At 49.9% G+C, this 20,027-nt stretch overlaps 7 protein-coding genes across 7 annotated transcripts; 6 read left to right on the top strand and 1 right to left on the bottom strand.

Moving 5' to 3' along the window:
• The first annotated feature begins 622 nt into the window (after positions 1-622).
• Positions 623-2,751, top strand: BU24DRAFT_420923 (uncharacterized protein). Its single transcript, XM_033527591.1, has 4 exons — positions 623-1,045; positions 1,108-1,297; positions 1,358-1,857; positions 1,913-2,751. The coding sequence occupies exons 1-4, from the start codon at positions 823-825 to the stop codon at positions 2,647-2,649; spliced, it is 1,650 nt and encodes a 549-aa protein (XP_033386201.1). The 5' UTR covers positions 623-822; the 3' UTR covers positions 2,650-2,751.
• Positions 2,752-3,065: 314 nt separating this feature from the next.
• BU24DRAFT_490943 (uncharacterized protein) lies at positions 3,066-4,400 on the top strand (the record flags this gene model as incomplete). Its single annotated transcript, XM_033533746.1, has 3 exons — positions 3,066-3,384; positions 3,940-4,296; positions 4,363-4,400. The coding sequence occupies exons 1-3, from the start codon at positions 3,171-3,173 to the stop codon at positions 4,398-4,400; spliced, it is 609 nt and encodes a 202-aa protein (XP_033386200.1). The 5' UTR covers positions 3,066-3,170.
• Positions 4,401-5,453: 1,053 nt separating this feature from the next.
• BU24DRAFT_345596 (uncharacterized protein) lies at positions 5,454-6,128 on the top strand (the record flags this gene model as incomplete). The annotated part of the gene is made up of 1 exon (XM_033523453.1): positions 5,454-6,128. The coding sequence occupies one exon, from the start codon at positions 5,454-5,456 to the stop codon at positions 6,126-6,128; it is 675 nt and encodes a 224-aa protein (XP_033386199.1).
• Positions 6,129-9,216: 3,088 nt separating this feature from the next.
• On the top strand, positions 9,217-9,470 carry BU24DRAFT_161468 (uncharacterized protein). The gene has a single exon (XM_033521379.1). It carries the CDS (start codon positions 9,270-9,272, stop codon positions 9,423-9,425), a length of 156 nt encoding a protein of 51 aa, XP_033386198.1. The 5' UTR covers positions 9,217-9,269; the 3' UTR covers positions 9,426-9,470.
• Positions 9,471-11,334: 1,864 nt separating this feature from the next.
• On the top strand, positions 11,335-15,130 carry BU24DRAFT_161493 (Pkinase-domain-containing protein). The gene is made up of 3 exons (XM_033521380.1): positions 11,335-13,057; positions 13,110-13,404; positions 13,453-15,130. Exons 1-3 carry the CDS (start codon positions 11,582-11,584, stop codon positions 14,997-14,999), a joined length of 3,318 nt encoding a protein of 1,105 aa, XP_033386197.1. The 5' UTR covers positions 11,335-11,581; the 3' UTR covers positions 15,000-15,130.
• A 1,301-nt stretch (positions 15,131-16,431) lies between these two features.
• On the top strand, positions 16,432-18,393 carry BU24DRAFT_420919 (uncharacterized protein). Its single transcript, XM_033527590.1, has 2 exons — positions 16,432-17,155; positions 17,218-18,393. Exons 1-2 carry the CDS (start codon positions 16,540-16,542, stop codon positions 18,135-18,137), a joined length of 1,536 nt encoding a protein of 511 aa, XP_033386196.1. The 5' UTR covers positions 16,432-16,539; the 3' UTR covers positions 18,138-18,393.
• A 113-nt stretch (positions 18,394-18,506) lies between these two features.
• On the bottom strand, positions 18,507-19,805 carry BU24DRAFT_420918 (uncharacterized protein). The gene is made up of 2 exons (XM_033527589.1): positions 19,466-19,805; positions 18,507-19,381 (listed from the first exon to the last, which is right to left on the bottom strand). The coding sequence occupies exons 1-2, from the start codon at positions 19,668-19,670 to the stop codon at positions 18,576-18,578; spliced, it is 1,011 nt and encodes a 336-aa protein (XP_033386195.1). The 5' UTR covers positions 19,671-19,805; the 3' UTR covers positions 18,507-18,575.
• Positions 19,806-20,027: the final 222 nt, after the last annotated feature.

Below are 20,027 nucleotides of genomic sequence, written 5' to 3'. Positions count from 1 at the left end.
AAAAAAAATACCTTTTTACCTTTTCAAATGACGATATCACTATTGACAGCCTTGTTAAGAGGACTATCTCATTTAAGGCCGCACTTGGAGGATTTGTGGAGGTTCGTCTATCTACTGGTCAATGGCATGTCACTGCAGAATGTATTTCAAGGTCGGTGATCTTTTACGTCAAGCTACCGGCTCCCAGGCACCGCTTTGAGTGAGATTTATCCAGTCGAAACGAAGACATCCATGAGTTCACACCTATCATTTGTAGAGGTGTAGTATATGGATATGTAAAAGCGATGGTGCAATTGGTGCGGAAGATGACGCGGGCTCCACGTTGTGGCTGACGCTCTTATCGATAAACACCCGCGGTTGCTGCGTCAAAACAAACACTGACACCAGCCAATAAGATTGCTTCACAATTCACTCTCTGCATCGCTCACTGGTAGTACGCATACTTGTACGCGTTCATTCTCTTTGCGGTTAACTTGAGAGCACGCTAGGTGCGATATCTGTCCGTTGTTTGTTGTGTAGGGACAAGCACGTAGCTTACTGTGCAGAATGTGGTCTACGTCATCATGAGCAGCGACGAATCACATCTCCTAGAAATAAATGCACCCGTAATCACCCCGCGTCTCCTCGCCATTTGTCAATCCGCACCTTTCGTGTCCCATTCACTCTACTGCTCCAAATACACCCGGAAACCATCATTGTGATCTGTAGCTGTTGATGATATTTCCTCGACTTCTCAGAGCATCGTCTTTGTCGTTTCGAAATACTCCACGTTTCACTATCTCACAGGTTCCGCGTGTAGCATCATTCAGCGCTAGGGCAAGCATGGCTCAGGAATTTAAGCTCAAAGGCGTCTCGTCGCCTCTCAATCTCCAAAACTTTGATAAGCAGGAGGTCGAGGTTGAAGGTGTCGAGGGAGGCAAGGTCCTATTGCTGAAGGTCCAGGACAAGATCCATGCAACGTCGGCGAACTGCACGCATTTTGGTGCACCATTGAAGAATGGTGTACTTACTCCGGAGGGTCGCTTGACTTGTCCGTGGCATGGAGGTGGGTATTGAACCTATTCCATCTTCATGATTTAGTGGTTCTTAGACTGACTGTACGTTTAGCATGCTTCAATGTGTCAACTGGAGATGTAGAGGATGCCCCTGCTCTTGACCCTTTGTCCAAGTACGAGATTGTGGAAAAGGATGGCGCAGTTTACATCAAGAGCGATGAGGGCTCGATCAAGGCCAACAGGAGATTCCTGAACTTGAAGTGCTCAGCAAAGAGCGACGAGCAAGTGCTCGTTATCGGCGGGTAAGTATTTACTAATCAACCGCTTCTATCGATTTTCGTTGTCCCTAACCCCCTCGACAGTGGCAGCGGTACGCTTGGAGCAATTGAGGGACTTCGTGGCGGCGGTTTTAGTGGAAAGATCACTGTCATTTCAAAAGAGGGTTACCGGCCCATTGACCGGACTAAATTATCCAAGGCATTGCTCGCGGATCTCTCTAAAGCAGCTTGGCGATCCCAGGATTTCTACAAAGACGCATCGATAGACATAACACAGGACGAGGTCGACAAGGTTGATTTCGCTAGCAAAAAGGTATCAACAAAATCCGGCAAAACGCACGAGTATTCCAAACTAGTCCTCGCTACTGGCGGTACTCCGCGATGGCTACCGCTCGAGGGATTGAAGGGCGACCTTGGAAATGTATTCCTGCTCAGGTCCCTTGAAGATACACAGAACATTGTCAAGGCGGTAGGGGACAATGGCAAGAAGATTGTCGTTGTTGGCAGCTCATTTATTGGCATGGAAGTCGGCAACTGCCTTGCAGGAATGAAGAATGATGTTACCGTCATTGGTATGGAGCAAGGTAGGTCAAATCCCTTTGTATTAGGTTTCAGAGAAAGTACTAAAAGATAAATCAGAACCCATGGAAAGGGTGATGGGCGCCAAGGTGGGAAAAATCTTCCGCGGACTCCTTGAAAAGAATGGTGTCAAGTTCTACATGGGAGCGAGCGTCGAGAAAGCCACACCTTCCAGCACCGACTCAAGCAAAGTGGGTGCTGTTCACCTGAAAGACGGGACGGTTCTCGAGGCCGATCTCGTTATAGAGGGTGTCGGTGTCGCACCAGCCACCGAGTACCTGAGAGACAACAGCGCCATCAAGCTCGAAAAGGACGGGTCTATCCGCACAAACGAGTCCTTCGAGGTCCAAGGACTCGACAATGTCTTTGCGATCGGTGACATTGCCACGTACCCGTACCACGGACCGGGAGGAAACGGATCGCCCACCCGCATCGAACACTGGAACGTTGCGCAAAACGCAGGCCGCTCCGTGGCGAAAACGATCAACAACCCCAGTGCCAAACCGAAGCCTTTCATCCCTGTCTTCTGGTCTGCTCTAGGTGCCCAGCTCCGGTACTGCGGTAACACCGTCAGCGGGTACGACGATGTCGTCTTGCAAGGCGACACCGAAAAACCGGCGTTTATCGCGTATTATACTCAGGGCGACACAGTCGTGGCCGCGGCATCTATGATGAAGGACCCCCTAGTAATGCAGACTGCAGAGTTGATGAGGAGGGGCAAGATGCCTGGGAAGAAGGAGCTACAGGACGGTGTTGACATTCTCAGCATCAATTTACCGTCCGAGATCAAGATGTAGTTCAACCATCGATCGGAAGTAACCGTGGGAAAGGAAACTCACAGGTGTATAGCTAATGACATAATACATCGAGTTAATTCAATCATCGATATTTCTGCTTGCTAATTTATTCTCACAAGGGCGCTCATAATATATTGTAGCCAGTTCTCCGCATTCAACATGAATTCTTGATATGTACCGTCCAATCACTTCATTCTGTCTGGCTGCTATACACTTGAATCTGAGCTAGACGAAACCTAACCTCAAGATGCGTACCAAGATATTACCTAAATCAACAGGCAAAATCGTGGACCCTCTACAATTGTGACCCTAATATTGTATGGCTATTACTAGGCAGCAATCTCAGTGATGACAGGTCGACAAATGGATCGTGCTGGGTTAAAGGGAAATTGAATAGCTTCATATTCTTCGACTTTGAGAGTGAGCAAACGGTTCTGTCCTGCTTTTCGAGCCCATCCCCAAGATTCCTCCGATACTCATCGACCATTTATAACGACTACAATCATACAACAATCATCCCAATGTCTCTTTCGGAACTCGGGGTTGGAGGCCTCTACATTACGCTCTACGTACGCCACCACCCACCAGTCAAGAACAATTCCCACTGGGGACTGTACCATCATGAGGATGACAAGGCTAGAGGAACAGAGTATCACGTCAAGGGAATAGGCCAAGGCTGGATTGCTAACCACGGCAAATCACCAAGGCTTCATCAGTCCCGCTATGCAAGCACACGTCAGCCTTGTAGCTGTCGTCGTTCCGAATGAACTCTGTAATGCCGGATATCACGGTATCATAATCTTTACACTCTGGTTTAGGAGGCGGACCTTAATGCTCGCGCCACTGCTCTAGATCAAGCTTCTCCACCTAGTCTGCTATACAGGCTGACAGGGTAGCTCTAGTGCATTTAGCTTTTCATCTAGCTTCAAACCTAAATACTTTATTTCCAGAATGCTTAGAATCAAAATAATAAGAAAACTCACGGCCAATATAGAAGTTGATGGTGTGGCCCAAAAGCTTTCTGCATTCCATGCAAGGAACGAAAGCGTTGAGTAACTGATCTTCTTAGAAAGGTATAATCATATCTGCTGGCACCACTGCTCACACGTTAAGTGCGACGTTCGTTAAGTGCAATACTACAATTTAGGAAGACTAAGTTAACCTATTTTACGAGATAGCAAAAATAGCTCCTAATAGCAAGATATTATTTATTATTATAAATGCTAGTATTACTAGTACTACGAGTAACAACGTCTTCGAAGCTTAACATAATTAATGCTAATATTAAAGGCATCCTCTATACGACTAAACCTGAAACTCATTATTTCATCAAGCAAAATGGGGTTCGCATATTCTCCGGGTTCCTTTTCGTCGGTCTGATGCAAATTACATCAATTCCCGAGGATCTGAAAGGCTACGGCGTAAAAAAGCTCCGCACATACGACAATGAGATCAATGATCGCGAGGGCATCACCTGCCGTGTTTGGCTGTTCGATGTCTTGAAGCTTCTCCAAACCCCGGTTGATGGAGTCAGAATCCTGGAGTGCGAGAACTTGGGGGACCTCGAGCAGGAAGCGATGGATTTGGGAAAGAAACATGCTCAGGCAGCGGCTGACAATATTCAGCCACGTCCAATCAATTTATCTCGTAAGTCTGGCTAGCCGGGCGTGTTGTAGTCTTTCAGTTTGTTTTGATTTGTTAACAACTACCTAGAATTCTTACTCAAAGCTGAGCCCACAAGCGGAATATAATCATGATTTCGATCATCCTCGCACCAGACACATTTGGCGTCCTACACCCAGGGATAAGGAAATGATATCTCTTCTAGCCTAAGAAAGTTGTCTACGATTTCGATTCACTTCGGCCTTAACCTATCCGGTGTATCAGCTACCTGAAGGCCTTCTCAGCATATTGTTGGGCACAGATGCCTCTATAGTAGGGGACATCGCGGGGACGACCCGCAATCGGTCGATAGGTAGAATAGATAGATATTTGCCACTGTCAAAAGGCCTCTGTATGTCGGTGGATGATGCCTCGATCTCTCTCTGCCGCCCTAATCTATCTATCTATGCTCTGCTTGGTGCCTTTCCCTCTACATGTAATCTCCGAATAACCTCATCTACCCTGCTATATCATAGTATGGATATTAAAAGCGAACGCGGAGAGGCTCTCAAGTATTTGGGTAGAATCGAAAAGTGTCAGGACTATACTCGTGTCGCTACTTGACGTTAGCAAACTTATCAAATCTGAGCAAGCAATCTGAAGCGAGGAAAGAAACGAGAAGAACTGAGAACTAAAGATGACTGACTCGAGATACAATGAGCTCAACAAACAAGCTCAATTCGATGTGATTGGTCCTGTTTCTACCGCGAGTTCTTTCACTTTATTATACGCTAAGCACATTGAGTAGCCGCGCAGTGACCATGGTAAGTGTAAAGAAGTATTTGAGAGCTGCTACCTACCAAATCCACACACACTGTCAAATCTGATACACAAATCTTTCATGCAACACAGACAACATGTTCAAGCTTTGGATTCTGAATTGCCTTCTGCCGACTTTCACCTGGCCTCACCGAGTCCTTGGTGATGCAAAGTTGGCCTCCTCCCCTCCCCCAACACCTCGACTTGCCGGTTGCACCGTACGCGTCATAGTTGGGCACATCCACTGGTTCTTACGTTGGTTCTCGAGATATTACTCCGCATGGGCAGGCATCGCCTGGGATCCATGGATAGTACAACTTCCGTTCGGACTCATACTGAAGTTCACTGAGGGCGTCCGGCTCGAAGAAGTTGCAGCAATGAAGATGGCTCGCGCTGCTGGATTCCCAGTGCCACTGGTGATTTCGTACGGCGAACATGGCCTAGGTCCTAAGATGCCACCTGTGTTGGTATCCATCCTCATGACACGAGTGCCTGGGAAAACCTTAGGCACAGTGCACGACAGCTTTTCCCCAAGACAACGACAGACCATCTGCGAGGAGATGCGAATAATGCTAGGCATAATGAGGGCATGGAAGCACCCATGGGGCGATGGACGCATATGTTCGGTCATGGGTACGCCGATTCAAAGTCCACGAGTGCCCTTGCACGAAATCGGACCATGCGCGTCGGAGTCGGATTTCAACAGGGACCTAATTTGCGTTGCGTCTCCACACTCTTATACTGTCCGATGGTCATTCGAGAAGGCACTAGCACGAGCGAAGAAGATCAATTCAATGCCTCATTCCATTGTGTTCAGTCACGGACATCTGATGCATCACGATATCATGGTCTACGATGGACACGTTTCTGGCTTCATCGACTGGGAATCTACGGGCTGGCTTCCGGAATATTGGGAATTGACAACGGCGACGATGGGATGCTGTGATGACTTTTGGTGGGTTGCGTTCATGCAACAAGCGATTGGGAAGCGGTACTTGGCCGAGAAGGATTGCGAGAGGGCGCTGATGGGACTGACGTCGGACTCGTATCTTGGGTAGCCATCTCAACGGAAACCTGAAGTGCGATGGATGTGCGACTTTCTGAAGTGCACTTTCACACTTTACATTCCAAAGTTGATCCCTCCAAAGAGGCCAACATTAGAATATTGAGGATTCTTCCTGGGTCGATATGATAGTACGATTATAACTCCAATAAATTTCTCTTCAAATTCCTATTCTGATAAGCCCCTCTCTTACTTTATTTTCCAATAAACCCCTCTCCTGATTTATCGGTGGAAAGAAAGTAAAGTCATCATTATTTGTTCTAGCATCTACTCTCTGCACCTTCTATGATCTCCTATTCATCATAAACACATCCTCGCTTCCCCCAAGAAGAGCCCCCCCAAGCAAGTTCGAACTCCCAAACATCTCCATGATCGATCCTCACTCTACAACATGGTCAAACTGAGGATTCGCGTCCTTACTTCTGATAACACAACACCGCACACTATCCACTGAAACTCTTATATCACACTTTACACAACGGTGGGCAACTGATGTCTGAAGTACCCTTGAACGCTACAATTTGTTACCTACGCATCTACCTAGAAACCATCCTCTAAGCTACGCAAATCTACCGTCAACATTGTAAACCTATCAAAAAAGGTCTGCTTCCTGGTCAGTTCACACGTATACCACTACCATGACCATGACCATGAATGAACCTGGTCGTGAGCCTGAAGCCCATACAAGTACACTACGCTACGAACAGCAACGAGCAATATTTCCGCTCCTCTGTCACGCCTTTCTCTTCCTTTCTACACGTCTTTCTTCATCGAAAGAATATAAAGAGGAGAAAGGATAGATGAGTAGATATCAACGTGTTAGTAGGAGGGGAGTGGAAATGATCAGGGTGCCGTTGTTCTTTGTATACTTGTTGGACTTGACACGGTAGATATCAGAGTGCTGTGATGTATGAGAAGGGGGTTCGAGATGGTGGTAACCTTGTGTGTTTAAGATATGAATACATGGTTTACTAGAAGCCATTTTTTAGGGCTGTATGTGGATGTATACATATTTACAGGCACTCTTATTCGTGTACTGCCTTATTGCTTCCTCCATATAAATATCATGTAAGTATGTCGACACACTACCTACCTCTACGCCAGGCTCCACATATTAAAAGTAGAGAATCTGTATGAGTGATGATTGATACCATGCTACCTCACTACTAGTTACCTCCCTTCCATTTCTTTCCAGTACGTACTTACCAATCCCAACAATAAAGAAAGCATCACTATCTTCAAGATAAAACACGCTATTGAAAAACCACATAGCAATCACATTGCACCAATGCCATCCATCCACCAAGTATTAGAACCACCATCTTGATAACAAGGAACCACACAATTGAGACGCAAGCCAGACCCAGCATTCCCCCGTCTCCAACGTCCTCTATGTTCGACGAAGTGGAAAAAAACATGAACTATATCACTTGGTTTAATATACATCTCCTCATCTAGGAAGGAGATATCAAAAGCCACAAGCGTGTGAAGTCACCAGGATCGGAAGCAGCTCCGGAGGCAGCTCCGTTGGTAGTCGGAGCCAATGCAGAGTAGAGTTACCTAGATACGCTGATATGAAGGCAGCAGCATGTGACAAAAACAGCAAATTTTCAACAATGACGTTTCTTTCCCAGGGTTCGAGGGGAAAAAAAAAGTCTGTGACTTGCTAGCCTGGAAGTTTTTTGAAGAGGCGAAGAGAGAACAAGGACGGGTGTGTATCCGACCTAACTACGAGGAAATGTATGGTAGACTACGAGGGGAACGAACGGGAGAGGGACGTTTTTTTGCTCGTCGGATGTAGGGTCGGGTCGTGGCATTGGGGGGATGTGATTGGCCAGAGGGACGACGGAGGGGCGACGGTGTTTGGATGGGAGAGTGGGACGGCGGGTTGTGGAGTTTGGGTAGGGACAACGCGACGGGTGGGTTCGCGTGGTAAGGTAGCGTGGTGGCGAATGGTTTAAATTAGTGGTGAAGATGTTTTTTTGGTGTTGTTATTGTTATTTATGATGTTGTTGTTGTTGTTGTTTACCTGGGATGTTGACATTGACATGGGGAGGTTGATCTAGGGAGATTCGTCGAATGAATCGGGGAGGGTTAGCAATGACGTGCGTGTTCGTGTGTGGTGTGAGGGCGAAGGGTTGGCCGGGATGTTCCTGGTTGGACAGGTAAATTGCACGGCCTTATGCGTTGATTTTTTGCTGAAATCAAAAAGATCCAATTCACAGCCGCCCAAAGCCAAGGTTACTCAGTCAGTCAGTATCAATCTTATTATTACCTAGCTGGTTAGTGGCAGTTGGTCTGGTTATAAGGCTGGTTGAATTTCTCTCAGCTCGTCGCCCAGCTGTGGTCGGCCGGACCGTCGGATGGATATGGTCATGGCGATAAGATTGCTATCTGCAAACAACATGGTTCGGTATGGTAAGGTTAGGGGAGAATAGCTGGGTTGTGGTGATCATGACGGGGTCGATTCTTATGCATGAATTGATTGATTAATTGAATGAATGATGATTGATTGAATGATCGATGCGCGGGACGCATTCGGGTTGAGTGGACGCGTTAAAAGGGGTGGAGGTTGGACCGAGGTGGAATGGGCCTAACAACGGAACTAACATCGAAGTAAGTCCATAGGAACTGATCGAGGGTGAGTACTGAACCGAACTCATTATTTGAGGATACATATTCGATAACGAGGTCAATGGTTGCTATGTTTCAGTTGTGGAGGTACAAAGCAATATTCGATACTCCATATCCCATGGCCTGGGGAGAGACAACTTAGGACCAGAGCGGAAACAGGAACGAAGAAAGGGAGAGAAAGGAAATAAAGCCGAGCAAGGGCGGTTACCAACACCGGCCAGGTACAGGACAGGCAGACGGACAATGTAAATAATCACGGAGTCGACGACGAACCACGGTTGTAGTCATTCTTGTCGTGCGAGGAGATGTCAACATTCAGAATGTAGGATTTAGGATTCAGGATAGACAGGACCGACAGGACTCACAGGAGTCGACGCATGGCATAAACGGCGGCAATTTGCGCCATCCCGAGGCGCTTTGCTAAAAAAGATGGAGTTTTGAAACAGCAGCCCACCCAAACCCATCCAGCCTTGAGGGAGCTATTACCACTCCGTGTACCGGGATGCGCCTGTGCCTGATGAGAGGGGAGAGGGGCCATGTCTGTCTTCGTGTGTCTGTCTGTACAATATCCCTGTCTGCGCTTGTGCCTGTTGCTATGCTTGTGCCTATGCCTGTAGGCATTATCTCTTCCTCAATCTTCCTGGACAGACGGAAATAGATTTCTGTCCTGGTCGCAATAATCGCCGGCGATGCCTAGGAAGGTAGGTACCTGCATAGGTAGATACTCGAAGGATCGGGGCCAATCCAATCAATGACAAAGAGGAGAGGGGATGCAGTTGCAAGCACATGGAAACGACCAGGCCATGAGGAACTCGACAAGAAGGTACTCGTGACTACTTGTAGTGCTATACACAACGTGAATAGCCGCGGGAATTGTACCGACCGAGTATGTCGGAGGAGGTTGAATTGTTGGTCGTAGCTCGGTTGAATTATACATCGTATCACGACCGCCTGGGGTTTCCTGGATATCTAGTTTGGTGAGTAAATGCAAAGCGCTCATAAGAAGGAGAGGAAGAAGCTGTGTGGCTGACAGATCACGAGGAATAACTAGCTTGAGTGGTGAATTGGTGAGTATGCATGTTGCTTGTAGTGGTTGATTGCTATGATGCTACTGCAATTTCTTCTATATGCCGACCGAGGTGGTGATGTCAATCATCATCGAGGTCGAGTAGGTTTGTTAGGTAGTTGGGTAGATACTAGATCGTCAGGCGTGTAGGCGGATGTTTGTGTCTCAATTGTGATGTGTATGTATGTGTATCTACGAGAACCCGTATGTATGTAGATGTTGATGTGTACGGAGTATCCCATCTTCCTTCCTTCCCACTCACTCGCTCACTCGCTCACCTTTACCTATTACCTACCTATCAACCACTCAATTAAATCAACATCTAATAATCGCCTGTCTACTACGAAAACAAACAAATCACTAATATTCCAATTCTTGCGACCAGTTCTCACCTCGATTACTCTTCTGGTCTCGCTGTTCCGAGAGCATCGATCGCATACCTACTTCATCCTACCTTCCCTTCCATAAGCCGCATTCGCTTTGGTTGCCTCGCCTTACCCTCACCCTCACCCTCACCAACACCCCTACCTACACTCCATCCACCCAACAACATCCACCGGGGCACCACCTTCGCTTCGTCTCAGATTCATCATCAGCCTTCATTCGACTGTCGCATTCCAGCCCGCCGTTGTGCTAGCCCGTAAGCTGAACTCTGCGGCTGCGATTCTCCTCCACTCGCTCACTACCGCTTTGCGACAATCGTCGCGAATCGCCATCATCATCATCTTAATCATAATCATAGATAGCCTCATGGGCAATCATTGATTAGCGCCCCAACTTCCTCGCTCATCCATCTCTCACGACTGCGAGTACGGAGTACCTATCAATCGATCGACTTCACCTAGTCCAACCCTCGCTTCGTTGCTAAGGTTCGCTCGTTTCGGATCGTTGATACGCTCGCTTCGAGGGGACTGGGCAGGGAAAGACAGGGAAAGCAGGGAAAGGCGTGAAATCTTGCCGTGAGGGTCGACCGTGCCAGTCCAAGTCTGCCAGACCAGTTCGAGTCGGGTCAAGTCAGGTCAAGTCAAGTCAAAAGAAAAAAAGGTCGACTAATTAGTCCCAGCGCCGTCAACCGCGCGCCGCATGTGAACCAAGGGGGTCCCGCCCCAAAAGCACAAGCAACGAGCACAAGCACAAGCAACCAGCACAGCGACAGCAGCAAGTTAGGAACAGGAACAGGAACAGGAACAGCAACATTACCTTTACCTGGAAAAGACCGACACCGATACCGACAGAGCCAGACACAACCACCATAGCCCACCACTACTCATCTCATCACCGCCAGATCGTCTTCCTCTTCTCTTCTCTGCCAATTCATCACTTCCCGACCGCCTCTTCCATCCTCCCCTTCTCTCCTCCTCTCCTCTCCTTCTCATTTCCTATCTCCTCTCCTCTCACCCACAATTGCACGCGTTACGAACGTCGCAGCATCCACCCTGTGCGCGCCTTTTGTTCCGCTAGCCGCCGCCCTTCATTCAACTCTCTGCGCTCTCCCTGTTTCGCGCACCCTCCCAACCCCCGAGTTCCTTGATGCTTCTGCTTTTCCGCTCTCTAGAATCCAGTCGCGCAATCACTTCACGATCCGCCCGCCATTACTTCTTCTAACTCACCAAGAGAACAGTAACATTCACACTTGCACACGCAAAGCCGTTGCCTACGCCTGCAGAGCGCTTCTCCGCCTCCTTCGCTGATCAGTGTCTGCCGAGACACGCCCGCAGCCCTCGCTGTCTGCCGCCGCATTCACGGACATGTCGTCGGCCGCCGTGCAGGCTAGCGGTCCAGCATTGTCAAACCGTTCATATCAACAACAGCAATCCCCCCAGCAGTACTATCCACAACAGCAACAGTCACCCGTCGCTGCGTCACCCTCGTCGTCGAGAAAACCTTCGCGTCATCACCATAGTCAGAGCGGAAATGGCGCGTCGCCGCACACACCGACAACTCCCCAGACACACCACTCCCCAGCCCCGTCCGCAGGCTCTGCACTAAACACTCCTCGCGCGCAACCACTTCCTCCTTCTACACACGCTTCGCCCGCCATGAATGCTCCTGCCACCTCTGCAGCCTCCGGAGGCCCCATGCCACCTCCACGCACATCCTCCCATCGCGGCAATAGCAGTCCTTCGGCTTCGCGAGCGCCCATTTCATCCACACATACCAGCTCTAGCGATAAGGACAGAACACGCGATGAGAGCGCGCGGAGACGAGCCAAGGAGAGCCCCCGGCAACAGGGAAGTTCCAGCAGGTCGAAACACTCGCCCGGCCAACCTACTCACAGCCGTTCTGCTACCGCGGTGGGTCAGCCGCCCACAGGAACGAACCTGCCTCGTGAGGAGAGCACCGTGATAAACAGAATCGTAGTCACAGACCCCCAAGAAGACATTTCCCGCGAAGCCGCAAGGCAAGCAGAAGCCAGGCCCGGAGCGTCCGCCTCCGACGTCACCCCTGTCACAGGATTGGGCCTTGTTGGCAGTGAAGGTGTCGACGATGGCGGCCGTGGAGCTGGAAAGAGCCGTCAGGACCACTCTGCTTCTACAAGGAAGTCCAAGTTTGGCAACTACATCCTGGGCCAGACGCTTGGAGAGGGAGAATTCGGCAAGGTCAAGATGGGTTGGAAAAAGGACAGCAACGTGGAGGTCGCGATCAAGTTAATACGGAGAGAGACACTGGGCAGCAATCAGAATCGACTTCAAAAGATCTACCGCGAGATCCAAATTCTCCGCGGCCTCGATCACCCCAACATTGTCCGTCTCCACGAAATGGTCGAGACTGAGCGTCACATCGGTATCATTCTGGAGTACGCTTCAGGCGGTGAATTGTTCGACTACATTCTCAACCACCGCTATTTGAAGGATGGAGCAGCACGCCGACTTTTCGCCCAATTGATATCCGGTGTAGGCTATCTCCACAAGAGGGGTATCGTGCATCGTGATTTGAAGCTGGAAAACTTGTTGCTGGACAAAAACCGCAACATCATCATTACCGATTTTGGATTTGCAAACACATTCGATGCGAACGACGAATTGGGCGAGGAGATCGAATTTAATCTTGGAAATAAAGAGTTCATCAGGTCAATGGGCTTGGAGGGTACTGACGGTAATAGAAGAGGAGACCTCATGCAAACAAGTTGCGGCAGTCCTTGCTACGCAGCCCCGGAATTGGTGGTTAGCGATTCGCTATACACAGGCCGCAAGGTCGATGTTTGGAGTTGCGGTGTCATTCTGGTAAGATCACAGGCGATATCCTTGATCAGAAATGATAGCTAACAACGCACAGTATGCTATGCTCGCGGGCTACCTGCCTTTTGACGACGATCCGGACAATCCTGAGGGTGATAACATCAACCTCTTGTACAAATACATTGTCTCGACCCCACTCACATTCCCTGAATACGTCACACCGCACGCCAGAGATCTCCTGAAACGAATCCTAGTTCCCGACCCAAGGAAGCGCGCTGATTTGTTCGAAGTCGCCCGTCATAGTTGGCTGAGCGATTATGCACATATCCTGTCCTTCATAACATCCAGCTCGACCTCCTCCAACGATGTCACCAAGTCGGCTGCTTATCCAAGTAAGTCTACCGTGCTTCCGTGGTTCTGCAAATCTAACTCCATTTTAGAAGATCCATTCGATACCCCCTCCCTCGCCCGAAGCGCATCGGTTCGCGAACCCGGCAAACCACATACTTCGGTCACACCCATCGGCGGACTTACAGCGAAACGAGACCAGATCAACCGCACAGACGCCGAGAAACCCAAGACGAGCCGCGACAACAAGCGACGAACAGTGCAGGTCGAATATGTCGCCCCTCAATCACAAACTGCTCGTGGGGAAGCTTCACCACCCGCTGCAACTTCATCGAAGTCGAGGCCTCGCGACCAAGGTCCCACGGAAGTTCTTCCTACAGATGGCTACCAATCGTCCTCGGGCGCTCGACCAAACCGATCGACAGCGGCGGCAACAAGCGGCCCTTCACGGCCTACACACGGCGCGCAGAGATCTGTATCGGATTATACAGCCTTCGGCGCTGCTTCTGCTACATCTACAGCTCGGCCATCCACAGGGGGCTCTCGATTGCCATCTCGCGGCAACTCGTATGGACAACCGGTGGCGGCCACGGTCGCGCCTACGAACGTTGAAGGTCGCTTCTCCCAACCCAAGGGTAAGACTTATTCCATTTCGGGCCCTGTGAATGACACAGACGGACGCATGGGCGAACCCTCGATTGGACGACCCAGCACGCAGAGGGTGGCAACTATTCAGGCGGATGCTCAGAATGTCAACCAGAAGGGACACCGACGCTCCAACACGGTTAGTGAAACCCTCGGCAGGGTGACGTCGATGTTCAGTGGCCGCCAGCCATCGGACTCTTCTCAGACTCCTAGCCACAACTCGAACAAGATCCAGAAGTCGTATCCCCCTACAAGCATGCCAAGTCCATTGGCTAATGAAGAGGCGCCGCGACAGTCAAGCGAATCATCTCGACGATCATTTGGGTTCAGTCGGAAAAATACCGATCAATCGGGTGCACAGAAGTCAGGCCGAAGGTTCTCTCTGCTGCCCTCGTCACTCTCGAAGACTTTCTCGAACAACAAGGAGAGTGCATCGGCCACCGAACGGAGGAATTCTGTTGCACCTGCTTCCAGGAGCCGCGCCGCCTCGAAAGGTATGGCCTTCGGGCGAGGAGGCGAGAGTCGTTCTCCCAGCCAGAGCACACAAGGAAGTCGGGCCCACAACTTCTACGATGGTGGTCATGAGAGCAATTCTCGCATTCGTGCAGGACCAGCATCCGCACCACCACAGCAAACACAGTTCGAGTACCCGCCTCCGATAGGCGATGAGAAGATCCCCAACCCAGCAGGTCCTCATCCGTCCGCCCATGGCTACCGAGAGAAGCCTTATCGCCACGCGAACAACTCGGAAGCTTCAGAGCCCGTCGTCCCAACCAGTCAGCAGCGAGGACAATACCCAGCCGGGTTCAACAGCACAGAGGCAATGCCTCCACCATCGAACGCACGGGATCGCCCGAGTGTTCTCCAGAAGAATCGGAAATTTGCAGATGCGTACGAGGACAAGCAAGGACATTCAGGAAGTTCTGGATCCGCGAAGCGCGTGATGGATCTTTTCAGGCGAATCGGAAGACAGAGGACGAAGGAGGAGCGGTGACGGTGAAAAGAGAAATCATCAATTGAGCGTTCGAGCATTGAAAGCGATATCTAGCACGGGTTAGTTTTGCACGTCATTGAAAGCAGAGCAAGGAATCAGCATCGAGAAAAGTGCGAACCCAAAGTCCGAGGAAATCATCATCGTCAGAAAGAAGAAGAACCGTCGAAGAAGAAGTCGAGCGTAAAACAGTTGTCGTCTGCCTTTGCCCTCGTCTTCGCCCCTTGTTTTTGTCCAATTGTAATAAATGGGGAAGTCCCTTATCTTATAATTTTCCTTTAATCGGCTCCCCCCTTTTTTTCTCTCTATATGTAACCAGGCGCGTTTTGGTTTGGGGGCGCCTCTCTCTGTATCGACGAGCGAGCGAGCGAGCGAGGAAGGAAACGGGAGAAAGAAACCCCCTTTTCAAACTGTCTTGCTTGTCTTGTGTGTGCGTGCGTGTGTGTGGTTTTTTTTTCCTACGTTTTGTATGTGTGTGTGTGCAAGCAAAGCATGGCATTTTAATTTAAAGTACCCCTCCACCCAGCTCTTTTTTTGTCCTACTCTCTCCATAGTTGGCTTTTTGGGCATGTCTGCGTGCGTGTGTGCGTGGGAAGCAGAAGAAGAAACAGATAGCATGTGTGTGTATGTTATGTATGGTTATGTGTAACAAAGCCTGGATCGCTTTCGTGCCAGTGATGCTTCGCGTTGGTTGTCTGTGATGTACGCCGAGCAGGACTGAAGAAGGTTGATGGCTTTTGTGGATGCAGTGCGTTGATGATGGTGGTGACTATCCTGAGTCTACCTGTCTATCTTGATCGAGTGAATGAGTGGTCGTGGTTAAGGAACCCCTCAGCCGAGCATGCTTCTCCAAGACGATATGGACATGAAGAACCCCAGGTACGCTGAGGAAAAAACCTTGATATCAGGTCCTCGTTATACTATAACCCTCCCTCCTCGGAAACAAGCCAGAGCCTGTGTATTCCCTCGCGATGTGTCTGATATTCCACACGTAGATCTTGCAATTACCATTTCCGTCCTCACGCAGCCCGTGAGGCTCAAATCGAACACTACCAATCAGTGGCTACGGCATTGGTCGAGGTGCATGGTGTGGCTTTTCTGCTCGGGGAAAGTGTTCGCGAGTCTGGAGCTGAGCTGCGCACCAGATTCGGTGTCTCGACGCGGGAGGGACTTCAGCTGAAGACAGGGCTGAGGTTTTGGACGGGCGAGAGGGAGTGAGTCAGGTGGTTTGTATGTATATGAAGCAGGAAATCGACGCATGAGGGACTTAAAAACGTAGTAAGTGTTCTTTTTACTGTAAATTTGCGGGTATTGTGGTGCCCCGTTCGTTGTCTATGCTTTTGGGTAAGGAGATAATAGTGTGATGCTTATGAAGTACATCACCACTCTGAAATCGTAACAATATGTCTACTGAAAACTTAGATCGTACGTTCACCTTGATCAAAACACCCTCAATGAAACACAAGACTTACGCATACCAGCTCATACCCTTTACTGGGCCGTTAGCGACGGCGTCCAGCACCGACAAGATGCGTACGTGGACATGGAGAAGCAAACCCGCGCGTACCAAGCGCGAGCAACATCCGCCGTACAGAACCGCCTCTTCGCACCACAATCACAGGTTGCAAGGGCGATACGGCATCCATGGATGGAAGGGGCATCTTCAGGGACTTCCCGACTGCAGATATTCGAAGTGGAAGGCAACTTGTCTGGCGTCACGGATGAGCGGTCGGCGGACAATTCCGTGCGAGATCTCCTCATGGACTGGACGAGTGCGCCGGAAGAGGCGGTTCCAGGCCAAGGGACAAGAGTGACGCGTAGAATCATCATCGTCGAGGATCTCATCCCACGGATAGCAGAGCTGCTAGGTGTCAGACTCGATATCCCGCCGGAGTTCTTTCTCGCACACTGCGACGAGTTTGTCAACCTGAGCATCGTGGATGCAACCTGCACGGTACAGAGTGGCAAGTATTGGCGTGTGCCGATACCACAACGACGTGCGTTGCCGGTGAACTTCAGTGGGCCGTACGGTATATGGCATCTTGAGTGTGGTGTCTTTGGTCGGCAGGATGCGCTGCTGTCTGAGGCGGTGGGGTCGCTGAGGTATATGTCTCATGCTTCGTGTTGGGCGACGACGTATGGGGATGGGTCGTGGACGAGTATGTTTGCCTCTTCACCGGATGGATCCATAATGACAGCGTCACTGATTTGTATGAAACAGTCCTGGTCCTGCTTGATCCACATCAAGCTATCATTCGACGAAAGGAGAATCCCTCCCATTGCATAGAGCTCCAGAACTACCCCTACCTACGAAAGCTATGTGCTGAAGTCTTCCCGAGTGCATCTGGTGATGCACCTACATGGCCAGACCACAGGCCGATATTCGATGCCTTAGTTAAAGCACACTCTGAGGTGCCCATTACAGTAGATTCTGATCCTTTCTCTGGGACTACCTACCTCCGCAACCTAGTTCGATCCTCCTGGGATGAACGTATCCGCAGAAACGAACTCGGAGTACATGACCAATTATACCAGGACGCAACCCGGCAACACGTAGCGAGCAAATCCGAAGACCTAGACGGCGAACTCTACCAAGCATTGATACAAAACCGGCAAGACATCCAAGAGAACAGAAAGTTCCTTCGGGAAATCAGCCAGGCGTTCTTCTACCAGGACTGGGATCAACAAACGGGCAACGTCAACGCCAACGCTCTCAGCCTCGCCATCAACAGAGAGAAGAAGCTCTGGGAGATCCTCGACGAGAAGCTCGTCATTGCGGAGGTCACCATCGCAAATCACATGGAGATGCACGCGCAGCGAGCGGCGATGAGGTCGGCGTTCACGGCGAACAGACAGGCGAGGAGTGCGGGCCAGCTTACCAAGATTGCGACGGTTATCGTGCCTTGTACGTTCGTGGCGTCGATCTTCTCGATGGGGGGTTCCTTCGCTGCGGGTGAGCGGCTGTTTTATGTGTATTGGCTGATCTCGATTCCGGTTACGGTTTGTCTGTTGACGTGGGTACTGCATGATTGGCAACCGCTGTTTGAGAGATTCAAGGAGAGTTGGACAGCGAGGAGAGATGGGCGTCGGAGTCAGTTGAGGGATGAGGAGAAGGGGGGGAAGCGGGAAAAACAGTTTTAAGCTTGGCTTGTTTCTACGTATCCGGACTTCAAGACTCATTGACGCTGTGGAGACAGGAAGGTAGAAACGAGCTGTCAAGGGGGTTAGAGATGAGGATCCAGTGGAGCTTTTGTTACCCGATTGAGCTTCTTTCTGATTTTCGGTTTCATCGTGGGATTTACATTATGGCCAGGGGGCCTTCATACCATTGAACTTACATACTTGATTCACTTAGATATACAGACATCATATCAGATAAAAAAATGTAATGCTAATGACATACCCAAGATCAAAACTGACTGGTCTTGTTGTCTCCGTTACAGAGGCTCTTTTCTGGGTGTTAACATGTCAGCTTGGTATCGATTTGATTTTGCTAGAAATGGATATATTCGCTTTCAATGAGTAATTATCAAAATTATGTTTTTCTACATGGTCATGGCTAAGGACTGACTGTATTCATCAAAGTCCTGCAATACCAAACACTCCAGCAACAGCACCCACCACTGCCCAATCCATACCCAAACCATTGGCAGCACCTGTTTCTGTCGGCAATGACCCTGTACCGGACGAAGCGGTTCCTGCAATATTCACCGATCCTGTCGCAGAACCGGTCGGATAGTGATCTCCTGTTGGTCTACCTGTTCTGGTAGACGAGGGAGAGGATGTCTTGCTTGCAAGTCGGCTCCTCAACGATTCGATATCTAGCGGCAACGGCACACATTGGCTATAGCCGAAGCAGTATTCGTTTTCGCTGCAACAGTCATTCCCGCACTTCGTCTCGAGTTTATCCTCCGTGCAGCTTCCAGTCGGCGTCGGCAAGCTCTGCGGCACCTCCACCTCTGTCGACGAAGTCGCGGGAAACTGGTTGATCCTGCTATGATTGATAATGACTCCCTCGCACTCCGTGATGCACTTCATCCAAGTGGATCCTTCATTCCACGCATAGTCCAGCGGGACCTCTTCTTGTGCGCACTTCTGCGCGCACGGATAGCTCTTGCATGGGATGTCTGCATTCCAGAAGCCCACCAGGCCGTTGTACTTCAATTGCTCGACCGTCTCGGCTGGGACGAACTGGCCTTTGGCGCCGTGCAGGTACAGCATGAACTTGTTGCTACCCCGGATGATGGAATCGCCGACGGTACCCTCTTCGGGATCTTCGTAGCCATAGTACGCCAGTTTGTAGTGGCTACCAAAAGGGCCCATTTCTGGGGGAATCGTGAGCTTGAACGTGCCGTCTTCAGCAGGTACGAATTCGGTCAGAGAGCCTGTTTAGGGTTATTAGCCAATTATCCCGAGTTTCATATCTCTCCTGGCAGGAAAGGAAAGATGGATTGGACGGGATTACATACACATCCAATTGGCATATACCATGCTCGAAATTCCAAATTGAAGGTGCGTTGTCTTCTTTCCTGGATATCCACTGCCCGCCTCGGTCGCATTGACAACCTCAACTTCAAACTCTTCGCCTGCGGTCACCTCGCGGCTCTTGAGACTGAGTTCAGCGGCGCGCGCAACCGCTGCGAGGGCCAAAATTATCGAAGTCGTACCGCGCATGTTGAGATAAAACGAGTGTGATTAAAAATTAGATCTGTATGGCTATGCGCAAAAAGAAGGAACTGCTTCCATTTCAACGAAAGACGGGAGACACAAAAATATATGAATTGAAAACTTAAAATTGGCAGAGAGGCCTCGAAGGGCGGCTTGGAGTCACAACACGATCCTTCGCCCCTATAAGGCTATAACCGGTCAAGCATGTCTGGTAAGTAGTCCTAGGCGTGCACTCTAGACCATCACCAAGCAACATGGGCCTTGCAAAATGCAGGCCGCCTACTGGTGGACGATTCTTACTGAAGCGGCTCTGGTAGTGTTTCAGTAACTCTTTTTGGTAGGTGGCCCTGTCAGTAACGGCTT

The sequence above is a fragment of the Aaosphaeria arxii genome (genome assembly GCF_010015735.1).
Source record: "Aaosphaeria arxii CBS 175.79 unplaced genomic scaffold BU24scaffold_3, whole genome shotgun sequence".
Lineage (NCBI taxonomy): Eukaryota > Fungi > Ascomycota > Dothideomycetes > Pleosporales > Aaosphaeria > Aaosphaeria arxii.
The sequence above is the reverse complement of the archived record's forward strand: the minus strand, read 5'-3'. Positions and strand labels throughout refer to the sequence as shown.

Excerpts from the sequence above, each read along its gene's own strand:
- BU24DRAFT_161468 (XM_033521379.1), top strand. The coding sequence starts at position 9,270 with ATGCGCCTGTGCCTGATGAGAGGGGAGAGGGGCCATGTCTGTCTTCGT.
- BU24DRAFT_420918 (XM_033527589.1), bottom strand. The coding sequence starts at position 19,670 with ATGCGCGGTACGACTTCGATAATTTTGGCCCTCGCAGCGGTTGCGCGC. Across the intron at positions 19,382-19,465 it reads GGTATATGCCAATTGGATGT|GCTCTCTGACCGAATTCGTA; the intron begins GTATGTAATCCC and ends AACCCTAAACAG.
- BU24DRAFT_420919 (XM_033527590.1), top strand. The coding sequence starts at position 16,540 with ATGGAGAAGCAAACCCGCGCGTACCAAGCGCGAGCAACATCCGCCGTA. Across the intron at positions 17,156-17,217 it reads TGGGGATGGGTCGTGGACGA|TCCTGGTCCTGCTTGATCCA; the intron begins GTATGTTTGCCT and ends TGTATGAAACAG.
- BU24DRAFT_420923 (XM_033527591.1), top strand. The coding sequence starts at position 823 with ATGGCTCAGGAATTTAAGCTCAAAGGCGTCTCGTCGCCTCTCAATCTC. Across the intron at positions 1,298-1,357 it reads CAAGTGCTCGTTATCGGCGG|TGGCAGCGGTACGCTTGGAG; the intron begins GTAAGTATTTAC and ends CCCCCTCGACAG. Across the intron at positions 1,858-1,912 it reads CGTCATTGGTATGGAGCAAG|AACCCATGGAAAGGGTGATG; the intron begins GTAGGTCAAATC and ends AAGATAAATCAG.
- BU24DRAFT_161493 (XM_033521380.1), top strand. The coding sequence starts at position 11,582 with ATGTCGTCGGCCGCCGTGCAGGCTAGCGGTCCAGCATTGTCAAACCGT. Across the intron at positions 13,058-13,109 it reads GGAGTTGCGGTGTCATTCTG|TATGCTATGCTCGCGGGCTA; the intron begins GTAAGATCACAG and ends AACAACGCACAG. Across the intron at positions 13,405-13,452 it reads CAAGTCGGCTGCTTATCCAA|AAGATCCATTCGATACCCCC; the intron begins GTAAGTCTACCG and ends ACTCCATTTTAG.